The sequence below is a fragment of the Oncorhynchus gorbuscha genome, linkage group LG16, assembly GCF_021184085.1.
Source record: "Oncorhynchus gorbuscha isolate QuinsamMale2020 ecotype Even-year linkage group LG16, OgorEven_v1.0, whole genome shotgun sequence".
Lineage (NCBI taxonomy): Eukaryota > Metazoa > Chordata > Actinopteri > Salmoniformes > Salmonidae > Oncorhynchus > Oncorhynchus gorbuscha.
This window is the reverse complement of record NC_060188.1, coordinates 18,190,428-18,202,593: the sequence shown is the minus strand read 5'-3', so window position 1 is coordinate 18,202,593 and position 12,166 is coordinate 18,190,428. Positions and strand designations below refer to the sequence as shown.

General features: G+C 41.9%; 1 protein-coding gene across 1 annotated transcript; it reads right to left on the bottom strand.

The window, feature by feature from the left end:
• LOC124000295 (phenylalanine--tRNA ligase alpha subunit) lies at nt 1-11,036 on the bottom strand. Its single transcript, XM_046306565.1, has 13 exons — nt 10,854-11,036; nt 7,039-7,176; nt 6,731-6,829; nt 6,496-6,614; nt 5,527-5,619; nt 4,832-4,960; nt 4,596-4,711; nt 4,294-4,378; nt 3,660-3,759; nt 3,347-3,515; nt 2,637-2,714; nt 2,358-2,472; nt 1-721 (listed from the first exon to the last, which is right to left on the bottom strand). The coding sequence occupies exons 1-13, from the start codon at nt 10,998-11,000 to the stop codon at nt 616-618; spliced, it is 1,494 nt and encodes a 497-aa protein (XP_046162521.1). The 5' UTR covers nt 11,001-11,036; the 3' UTR covers nt 1-615.
• Between the last annotated feature and the right edge of the window lie 1,130 nt (nt 11,037-12,166).

Genomic DNA, 12,166 nt, shown 5'->3' with positions numbered 1-12,166 from the left:
TCGTGCTCCTTTCAAACATCTTTATTTGACTATTTCTAATTTGTCTCATGACCTGAGTGGACACAGCACAGAGTTGGTTGGTTTTGTATGGAAGGCTAAAGGGTTTCAAAATAGCATCTTTACTGTACAATCATTTCATTACATAGGAGCTCAAAGGTAGCCGCTGTGCAGCGTTCTAACATTTAAATTAAAAAAGACTCACTGGTGAAGTTCCTTATGCTCTGATGTAGTGCACACATCAGCAGAGAACCCAGTACTAGCACTACCTACCCCTCAGCACATGCATAGATGCTGATTAGGACCAATGATGAGTTATAACTGTTTCATAAATTAAGTTTAAAGTATAATATGTGTATCACTTTCTAAACAGCAGCTAGAATCCAGCTAGAATCCCAGACAAGCTATAAGGAGAAAAGTAAGTCCTCTTTCCCACCCTCTCAAACAGACAGATCTGTCTCTCAGGCAGTCTCTGGCCAGGGTAGATTAAGGGTTTGTGGGATTGTTCAATGTTCATATGGTTACTAATGAGCAAAGGGGTCCTGATGACACAGGCCTTGGATGGGATGGGATGTGTATGGTAATGTGAGCCTGTCCAAGAGGAAGCCTGAACAGAATCTAAGAGTCCAGTCGACACACAGGGCTGTCGTAGACCATCTGTAGGTTGACCTTGTGTCCCACCAGCTCACGGATGTTGTTGATGCCATACTTGATCATGGTGGGCCTGAAGGAGACAGAGAAGGGCAGAGGAAAGAGTGTCAGGAAGATGACATAGTACATTATAAGGAGAGGTGGAAGACAGCAAAGAGAGAGGACAAACAGGTGATAGAGACAAAGGTCTATATTGACAGAGGGGATGGAGGAGAGCGATTACACAGAGTAGATGATATGGTCCTTCCCAGCTCACTGACTATATCCATTAGCAGTGATTGTTCTCATAGATGCAAGTCCTCAGTGTCACCAGGGTTCAAGCACCCGTAGTAGAGCACAAATATATCTAAATGGTCAATTCTGACCTGCATCTGAGGAAACCATTATTCTAGGCTCATTAGGCGATATGGTGTTTTATGCTCATTGCTCAGATATAACAATCCAGAAGTAAACATGTCGACATGTGGGCCAACAGACTGGTGTTGTGTGCTGGAAGCATGGCTGCACATCTGGGGACATGACCACACTACTGTCCACCTTTAATCCCTCTATGGGAAAATCACACTGGGATTACAGGCATAACATTGTATATTTTCACATTATGGACACATTTTCCTATTGAAATCCCATGTCCCATTCAAGTACACTAACAGTTGAGACTGTGCATCTGGTTATGAGAGGGTTAAGGTCAGGGTAAGGGATATGGATCTGATGTGAGTGAATTCCAGTGACATAGCTGGCCCAAGAGTGGGTAGTGATTTGGGGGGGGGGGGGATAGATAGTTACATATTGCAATATTATTTTTGGATGATATTATATCGATATCCAAGTTGATTTGTAATTAATAATAAACAAATGGTTTTGCTACTCTAGGTAGCGTTAACTAGCACGAGTTGGCTGTACCTGCCTATAGCTTGTTTTCCATCTTTTTAAAAACAGTGAGCAAACATTTGTTCAGCACTTATTTCCCTGACTGATCAAAACGTGTTTTCTCATGCTCTCGCTTGTCTCTCTGCAGCAGACATACACAGAGTATAACAAACATTAAGAACACCTTCCTAATATTGAGTTGCACCCCCCCTTTTGCCATCAGAACAGGCTAAATTCTACAAGGTGTCGAAAGCATTCCACAGGGATGCTGGCCCAAGTTGACTTCAATGCTTTCCACAGTTGAGTCAAGATGGCTGGATGTCCTTTGGGTGGTGGACCATTGTTGATACACACAGGAAACTGTTGACCATGAAAATAAACAGCAGCGTTGCTGTTCTTGACACACTCAAACCGGTGCGCCTAGCACCTATCACCATACCCCGTTTAAGGCACTTAAATATTTTGTCTTGCCCATTCACCCTCTGAATGTCACACATACACAGTCCATGTCGCAATTGCCTCAAGGCTTCAAAATCCTTTAACTTGTCTCCTTGAAGTGGATTTAACAAGTTACATCAATAAGGGATCATAGCTTTCACCTGGATTCACACAGTTTGTCTGTCATGGAAAGAGCAGGTGTTCCCAATGTTTTAGACTACATATCGTATCGGCACCTAAGTATGGTGATATCGTATCGTGAGGTCCCTGGCAATTCCCAGGCAGAAGGGGTTGTGTATTGTAGATATTGTATTAGACAAATGTCGGTCAGTCAATTCCATTACATCACCAGGATCAGTTATAGTTGAAGAGGATAATGTGTTTCTTTGTCATTGACTCACCTCTCCAGAGACAGCCCCCAGGCGATGACCGTCACCCCCTCAGGGAGCCCCATAGGCAGCAGCATCTCTGGCCTGAACATCCCAGAGTTCCCCACCTCCACCCACTTCTTCAGCCCTGGAGAGAGCAGGAATGGACAATTTAAGATGGATTCCGTGTGGATAGGACTGCGTTGTCTATGGGCTTTTGGGTTTGAGTGAGACAAAAGCCCAAGGCCTATACACACATATCACACAAACATGAAAAATGTCAGGGTTTGAGGATATTCACAATAACTGTACCTTCATGATAGCTGAACACTTCCATGCTCGGCTCGGTGTATGGATTGTAGGCCGGTTTAAAGCGTAATTTGGTGATTCCTGGAGAAAATAGAAAATATATTTACTTTCTCAGAAATACTATATCTGACAGATAGAGAAACAAGCTCATGTTATACTACAGGCATTAAGATGCATTAGAAGCCACATCAGTACGGACAACTGAACCCACTGTAAAAAAAACAAAATAAGAAAAAATAATGAGGTACTGGAAGCAGGGTGGGGGTCAATTCCTATTTCATTTGAAATTCCAATTAAATTCTTGAATTCCCTCATTCATGAAAATGTACGTTGAATTACATTCACATTTTTAAAGTTATGGAATCGTAAAAACATTTCATCTTTGGAATTGAATTGGAATTCAATATTTTTACATTTCCCAGTCAATGGAATTAATGCATATAGTATAAAACATTTACTGTAGGATTTGTTTTGAATAATTTCAACCTGTATTCCGATATTTACAGTATAGCTAGGCTGTCTGAACAGTGACATGATCAGCCTGAAAGCCTGAAGAAATGTCATTTCTAATTGGAGTTTGTGGAATTGTTGGGGATAATATTGAATTATCTCTGAATTCAAAGACTGACCTTTGAATTTGAATTGAATTACATTTCATGGGAGATAATTGAAAGAGTGGAATTGACCCCAACCCTGACTGGTAGAGCCCTCACCTAGTTTATTGAAAAACTGATGAAGGATGCCCATGAGGTCACCCAGGGTAAGGCCAAAGTCAGCCACCACTCCCTCAATCTGGTGAAACTCTGCCAAGTGGGTGGCATCCAGAGTTTCATTACGGAATACTCTGTCGATGGAGAAGTACTTGACAGGGGTGAACTTTTCCTGGTAGAAAGAAAGGAACATTTGAAATGGTTACAGAGGAGTTGCTCAATTGCTGCACAGTTAGAATGTAACATCATGCAATTGATTTCTAATTAATTTGAGTAAATACTAAGACAGCATGAACCAATGTAGATAGTGGGTTACCTGCTGAGCGAGTTTATACAGCATGCGAGCGCTGACTGCTGTGGTGTGAGTACGGAGGATGTTCTTCTGAGCCTCCTCAATCTTCCAGTCATACTTGTACCTGTCAAACACAGACATCGTTAAAAATAGAACATGTCGGGCCTCCCGAGTGGCGCAGTGGTCTAAGGCACTAGAGATCCTGGTTCGAGTCCAGGCTCTGTTGCAGCCGGTCACGACCGGGAGACCCATGGGGTGGCGCACAATTAGGGTTAGAGGAGGGTTTGGCCGGCAGGGATATTCTTGTCCCATCATGCACTAGCGACTCCTGTGGCGGGACGGGCACAATGCACGCTGACACGGTCGCCAGGTGTAGTGTTTCCTCCGACACATTGGTGCGGCTGGCTTCCGGATTAAGTGGGCATTGTGTCAAGAATCAGTGCAGCTTGGTTGTGTTTCAGAGGACCCATGGCTCTCGACCTTCACTTCTCCTGAGTCTGTACGGGAGTTGCAGCGATGGGACAACGATGGGATACCACAGAATTGGGGAGAAAGAGGGGGTCATATTTTATTTTAATTAAAATAAAACATGGTTGTGGTCATGGTGAGTGTGTGTAAATCCATGCGTAATGCATTTGTGTGGAAGATTAGCTCTCACCCCTGTGATCCAAAGCCTCCCTCTGAATGGACCTTCCTCACTCTCTCCAGGTAGTCCTGGGGAAACTCATGGGCCTGAGCTGGGTCTGAGACATATAATAATAGGAGGGGACACAGTTACCGGTAAGTTAAACGGAAATAATACTGATGGTACATGATGAAAACAGAGGAGTATATCTAATGGAAATCTAGAGTGTTTTAGCTAGGGAAATCAGATTTCCCTTTCAGCGCATCACCAATAATGCACCATTTTATCCTATCTGGGCATCAAGTCCAGACACACAGAGACACCCAGTCGCTCACCAGACAGGAAGAAGGTGTCGTGTTGGTCCCTGGCTGGGTGCTGCTGGGGCTGAAACAGGGAGTCAAAGTTCCAGAAGGAGCTCTCAATGAAGTTGTTGGTGGGCATCTCAGTGAAGCTGAAGGAGACAGGAGGAGTGAGTACACACAGGTCTTAGAACTTAGTCTTACCATACATTAGTTATATAGGGTATACTGATGGTGTCCTGCAAGGGCAGAATAGAGGATAGGCGACTGACCCCATCTCCAGGAAGATCTGTCTGAACTGCGTGCGGACCTTCATGAGCGGATGCAGGTGGCCACAGTCTGGGGCCACACCCAAGGCCTCAAAGTTATAAGGCTTGAACTTCTTCTCCTTCCAGCTCCCACTGTCACAGACCAGAGATAGGTCAATTTGGAGGAGAACATCAAATATGTTCTAGAGAACATCAAATTAATTTGTGTATATGGCCAAACACAAACAAAGTCTGTGTGCAGATAAAACATGGAGGCAAATAAACAAAAACACTCATTTAATTTTTGGGACACCTGAATACAGTTCTGTGCCAAATCCCCTCATGTGATAATGCAGACCAAGTGCATTTTCATTCATCTATTTTGGACTACGAGAACCAACAAATTGTTTCAGACAATCACATGAAAACCAGGCTTGGTCAAGAGATCACCTGCATTTTCCAGGTAAAGACCAAACTTATTGGATCATGCGCGGTACCTAATGAACACAATGCCAATTTGACTACAACATTCAGTGATATGAATAGAAATGACACAGACATCACTGTGAGAGAATGAACCACTTAATACATTTGCCATAGGATGGGGTCCTCAGCAGCAGCATGCAGGTTAGAGATACAGAATGAGGAATCCTTCATCCATCTTAGCAATCATAGAGCGACCATGTCAAAGTTGACAGTTAAAGCAGAGCAGGATTCACCTAGCGATCATCTCTGGGGTGAGCTCCGTCTCCTGCTTGGTGATGGTGGTGCTGAAACAGCTGCCCTTTGTGATCCAATAGGACTTGACCGTCCTAATATTCACAGAAATAAACACAATCATTCTCATTCAAACTGCATAAATGAAAGTGTTATATCACATGAGTCACAAAGGCCACATCATCTTGGGGAACATTGGAGATTGGGAACATGTGGTGGTGAGTGCCTGGGACACTATTTAGCAAATAGGAAGTAGAAAATTAACAATCTGTTGCTAAATGCGTCTAAACTCTGGACACGTGGAACGTCACAGGGTTGAGTTCTCATACTGCTGTTCATTTATGATATTAAAACCGAACAAAGCCTGGGGCTGGAAGCATGCCATTTACGGCAGACAGAGACAAACGAGAAACAGAGAGAGCTACCTGGGGGAACAATGGCCTGAGCTAGCGACGCAGCCAACATTCTCACCAGGTACAGTATTAACCTCACCACTGGGATCCTGACTGACTGGACCCAGAAAAGTACTTGTGGTCCTTTAGCTGGTGCATTCATTTAGTAATAATGTATATAAACACAATGTTAGGGTATTCATATCATTGGGTGAACTAGACATCTCGACTCAGACAAGGCGACAACATTGACTCACATCTGATCTGGGAATATTATGCAAGTAGGATGTAACTATGATATGACAATTTATATTCTAATCCAAACCTGCATTTCTCAGCTGTTATTCAACGAAAGACTTAGGGGTCAACAAGTCAGAGAACATCATCAGCATGAGACTATGCTGAGGCTAGTTGTGACTGGGGCATCCTGAACATGCCTGGATGCCAGATGATTGAACACTGTTGTACTGCTGAATGGCATCTATTGCCATCTACTGGTAGATATCAGTTAGGCATATACTTAACATTTCACAAACATTTTCACAGTAGTCAAATATTATCAACCGGTCTGATTCTTACACTTCAGAGAGCAGTTTGCGTTTCTTCAGCTCATTCTTCTCCTTCTCCTCCAGTTGAGACGCCTGGCCTTTCTGTACCAGGAGCAACTTGTCCCTCACCAAGTCTTCTAAGCGCTCCACCTGGGTACACACACACAAAATTGATGCTTGTGTGTCATACTTATTTTCCCCATTATAAAAGCAACACTCACACTCAATCACAAAGCACACCAAGTCAGATGTGAAGATGAACTCACAGTCTTGAAGATCCTGGGGCCGCCCTCGTGGCCCTTGTCCAGACGGATCCACTTGTTGGACATGGCCTTGCTGAAACCCACCTTCCCAAAGGCTAGTTTCTACACAGAAATAGAGACAAAACTATCTGTAAACACTGCCCCAATGTCCCAAGTAGGGAGCATATACTGTATATTGCTATGACCCAAAATCACAATGTAAAGACCAACTTTAATTAAATTATTTATTTTTCAGCCAGATGTTTTTCATCCAAATAAACATAACATTACGGTACATATTACTTGTCCAGGCACCCTGCAGGTCCTCTCACCATGAGCTGACTCTGAGGCATCCCTTCCTCTGGGATGGAGCTGACGACTCTGGCCTCATGGCTGCCCTGCTCGGCTATCTCACAGCCTTCCCCAGTCAGCTCCCAGTGCTTTGAGGAGCGCTGCTCAGCTGAGATCACCTGTGCAGGAAAACAAACAACCATGATCAAAATCATAATGGAGGCTTGAGGCAGAGGACCACCAATTTGGTCATCTTCTCAAGGTCTGATTGGTGTACACATCATGAATTAGCTATCACTGCACATTATATGTTTACCATGGGCTCATTTTTAGATCCAGTGACAATAACAGCTCCCAATTTATTGACTCGGTGTAATTTCTCAAAGTTGACGTATTTTCGTATTTTATTAGGATCCCCATTAGCTGTTGCAAAAGCAGCAGTTACTCTTCCTGGGGTCAACACAAAACATGAAACATAATAGAGAATGACATTATACAGAACATCAATAGACAAGAAAAGAACTACATACATTTTTTTAAAGGCACACGTAGCCTACATATCAACGCATACACACAAACTATCTAGGTCAAATAGGGGAGAGGCGTTACTTTATCTGTTTTTTGAAACCAGGTTTGCTGTTTATTTGAGCAATGAGATGGAAGTTCCATGCAATAAGGGCTCTATATAATACTATACGCTTTCTTGAATTTGTTCTGGATTTGGGGACTGTGAAATGACCCTTGGTGGCAAGTCTGGTGATATAAGTGTGTGTGTCAGAGCTGTGTGTAAATTGACTATGCAAACAATTTGGGATTTTCAACACATTCATGTTTTTTATAAAAAGAAGTGATGCAGTCAGTCGCTCCTGAACTCTTAGCCAAGAGAGACTGGCATGCATAGTATTTATATCAGCCCACTGATTACAATTAAGAGCAAAATGTGCCGCTATGTTCTGGGCCAAATGCAGCATAACTTGGCCTTTCCTTACTGCACTGGACCACACAACTGGACAATAATCAAGATTAGACTAAACTAAAGCCTGCAGAACTTGCTTTTTTGGAGTGTGGTGTCAAAAAAGCAGAGCATCTCTTTATTACGTCTAGACTTCTCCCCATCTTTACAACATTGAATCTAGAGGTCGACGAATTAATCGGAATGGCCGATTAATTAGGGCCGATTTCAAGTTTTCATTAACAATCAGAAATCGGTATTTTTGGACACCGTTTTTTTTTACACCTTTATTTAACTAGGCAAGTCAGTTAAGAACACATTCCTATTTTCAATGACGGCCTAGGAACAGTGGGTTAACTGCCTTGTTCAGGGGCAGAACGACAGATTTGTACCTTGTCAGCTCGGGGGATTCAATCTTGCAACCTTACGGTTAACTAGTCCAACACTCTAACCACCTGCCTCATGAGGAGCCTGCCTGTTACACGAATGCAGTAAGAAGCCAAGGTAAGTTGCTAGCTAGCATTAAACTTATCTTATAAAAAACAATCAATCAACAAATCATAATCACTATTTATAACTACACATGGTTGATGATATTACTAGTTTATCTAGCATGTCCTGCGTTGCATATAATCGATGTGGTGCGCATTCGCGAAAAAGGACTGTTGTGTGTACCTAACCATAAACATCAATACCTTTCTTAAAATCAATACACAGAAGTATATATTTTTAAACCTGCATATTTAGCTAAAGGAAATCCAGGTTAGCAGGCAATATTAACCAGGTTAAATTGTGTCACTTCTCTTGCGTTCATTGCATATAGAGTCAGAGTATATGCAACAGTTTGGGCCAACTGGCTCTTTGCGAACTAATTTGCCAGATTTTTACGTAATTATGACGTAACATTGAAAGTTGTGCAATGTAACAGGAATATTTAGACTTATGGATGCCACACGTTAGATGAAATACGGAACGGTTCTGTATTTCACTGAAAGAATAAACGTTTTGTTTTCGAGAAGATAGTTTCCGGATTCGACCATATTAATGACCTAAGGCTCATATTTCTGTGTGTTATTATGTTATAATTAAGTCTATGACTTGATATACAGCACTTTTGTGCGTTTTGCAAGCAGCTCTTTGCAATGCTTCAAGCATTGCGCTGTTTATGACTTCAAGCCTATCAACTCCCAAGATTAGGCTGGTGTAACCGATGTGAAATGGCTAGATAGTTAGCAGGGTGCGTTACTAATAGCGTTTCAAACGTCACTCGCTCTGAGACTTGGAGTAGTTGTTCCCCTTGCTCTGCATGGGTAACACTGCTTCGAGGGTGGCTGTTGTCGATGTGTTCCTGGTTCAAGCCCAGGTATGAGCGATGAGAGGGATGGAAGCTAATCTGTTACACTGGCAATAATAAAGTGCCTATAAGAACATCCAAAAGTCAAAGGTATATGAAATACAAATCATATAGAGATAAATAGTCCTATAATTCCTATAATAACTACAACCTAAAACTTCTTACCTGGGAATATTGAAGACTCATGTTAAAAGGGACCACCAGCTTTCATATGTTTTCATGTTCTGAGCAAGGAACTTAAACGTTAGCTTTCTTACATGACACATATTGCACTTTTACTTTCTTCTCCAACACTTTGTTTTCGCATTATTTAAACCAAATTGAACATGTTTCATTATTTATTTGAGGCTAAATTGATTTTATTGATTTCTTAAGTTTAAAAAAGTGTTCATTCAGTATTGTTGTAATTGTCATTATTACAAATACATGTATTTATTTATATATTTTTTTTAAATCGGCCGATTAAAATCGGTAGCGGCTTTTTTTGTGGGGTCCTCCAATAATCGGTATCGGTTGTTGAAAGATCATAATCGGTCGACCTCTAATTGAATCTACGTGTTTTGACCATGCCAGTTCACAATCTAAGGTAACGCCAAGTAATTTAGTCTCCTCAACTTGTTCAAAAGCCACACCATTCATTAACAGATTCAGCTGAGGTCTAGCACTTAAGGAATGATTTGTACCAAATACAATGCTCTTAGTTTTAGAGATATTCAGGACCAGTTTATTACTGGCCACCCATTCCAAAACAGACTGCAACTCTTTGTTAGGGCTCCAGTGACTTCATTAGCTGTGGTTGCTGATGTGTATATGATTGAATCATCAGCATACATGGACACACATGCTTTGTTTAATGCCAGTGGCAGGTCATTGGCAAAAATAGAAAAGAGAGGGCCTGGAGAGCTGCCCTGCAGTACAACACACTTTACATGTTTGACATTAGAGAAGCTTCCATTAATTACCATCATATACAAGTAGTAGCCAGCTAGGTGTATCAAACGTTGGTAGATTGCCTTAATGACGATTCAATAAAAGCTCATATTGAAAATGTCTAACAGTTTTTAGTCAAATTAGCGGATTAGCAGTGCAGCTGAACATTCAGTCTGAACAGTCACCATTGCCTTGGATTGTAGTCCACACTGCATTGTTGGATTGTTCTGTGTCTTGACAGGGATGCACGTCTGTAATAGCATTGTCACTGTATTCAATAAGAGTAGCTAAATTATGTATTTATTCATGGTCTACAATTATTTAGTCTTCACAATAGAAGGTTGCTCCCTGGTTGGCTAACATGATCCCGTTTACGTCCCTATTGCATCACTTTCCTATCCAATCGCCCATCATCATAGAATGAACAGAAAAATGCACGCTTGACGCCCAAAACGATATTTAATTACATAATTTATTAAAATTAGGTTAGGGTTAAGGTAATGGTCAGTTTTAGGTTTTTCCTAGTCGGTTTAAGCATCAGCTGTGTCCTTAAATTCTCCGCCGAATGAACAAGTGGACGGTCGCTTAACTTCCGCTTCAACACGGGCAGGTAAACTCACATCACCAAGTGCCTGTAGGCTCTTCACAGCCCCGACGATAGCTTGGTGGTCCACACCAAGACTGGTTGCAACATCCTGACTGTCGAGACCACCGTCCACCTTTTCCACCCGCCGAAGAAGCGTTTCTACAAGACCAGTGTCAGCCATGCTTGTCACAGCGAAGCAGAAAAGAGACCGGTAGTGAGCTCAGTATTGAATATGTCGAAGGTACTGGAATACAAGAGCCCGTATTTTGAAATACCGTAAACTCCTCAGAACAAGCGAAAATTAATACCTGAATTGATTTCTTGAATAATTTTTAAAAATCCACTGCACACTTGATTTATCCCTTGCATTGTATGCAATGTACTGACAGTGACTGAATTGCTACTGAGGATGATAATGGATATAGTTGAATGGCTGAACTGATATATCTTGGAAATATTGTGCTTGTTGTAGGTAGGTGAAGTTTAAATGTATGTAAGATCAAACAGTTGCAATTATGTTTTTCTGAATGGCTCTCAACACCAGGATTGTCGCAAGAAAGGGGGGGGGGGCTATGACGTGTTTGCCTATAACTGGAACGAATATTTCAATAGAAATATAATACAATTTTACTTTACACAAAAGCAAATTACTACACATATTCCTTGTTGAGAGATTCAAAAAGGACTAATGGAAACAGACACGGAAATCCAGATGGATAGCTGTACCAAATATAAAATAATGTAAATGTCAATTGTTGGTCCCGTGTTTCATGAGCTGAAATTAAAGTTCCCAGAAATGTTCCATACAGAGAAAAAGCTTATTTCGCTCAAATTTTGTACACAAACTTGTTTACATCCCTGTTAGTGAGCATTTTTCCTTTGCCAAGCTAATCCATTTACCTGACAGGTGTGGCATATCAAGAAGCTGATTAAAATGCATGATCATTACACAGGTGCACCTTGTGCGGGGACAATGATGGGCCACTCTAAGATGTGCAATCTTGTCACACAACATAATGCCACAGATGTCTCAACTTTTGAGGGACCGTGCAATTGGCTTGCCGAGTGCAGGAATGTCCACCAGAGCTGTTAACAGGGTGTTCATTTCTCTACCATAAGCCGCCTCCGTCATTTTGGAAAATTTGGCAGTACGTCCAAACGGCCACACAACTGCAGCCCAACACCTTCCAGCTTCTTCACCTGCAGGATTGTGTGAGACCAGCCACCCGGACAGCTGATGAAACTGTGGGTTTGCGCGACTGATAAGGTAAGCTCATCAGGTAAGCTCATCTGCGTACTCATCATCCTCAACAGGGTCTTGACCTGACTGCAGTTTGGTGTCGTAAC

Coding starts and splice junctions, on each gene's coding strand:
- LOC124000295 (XM_046306565.1), bottom strand. CDS start 11,000: ATGGCTGACACTGGTCTTGTAGAAACGCTTCTTCGGCGGGTGGAAAAG. Junction 4,961..5,526: donor ACCCCAGAGATGATCGCTAG/GTGAATCCTGCT, acceptor GGTCTGTGACAG/TGGGAGCTGGAAGGAGAAGA. Junction 4,712..4,831: donor CAGATCTTCCTGGAGATGGG/GTCAGTCGCCTA, acceptor TGTCTCCTTCAG/CTTCACTGAGATGCCCACCA.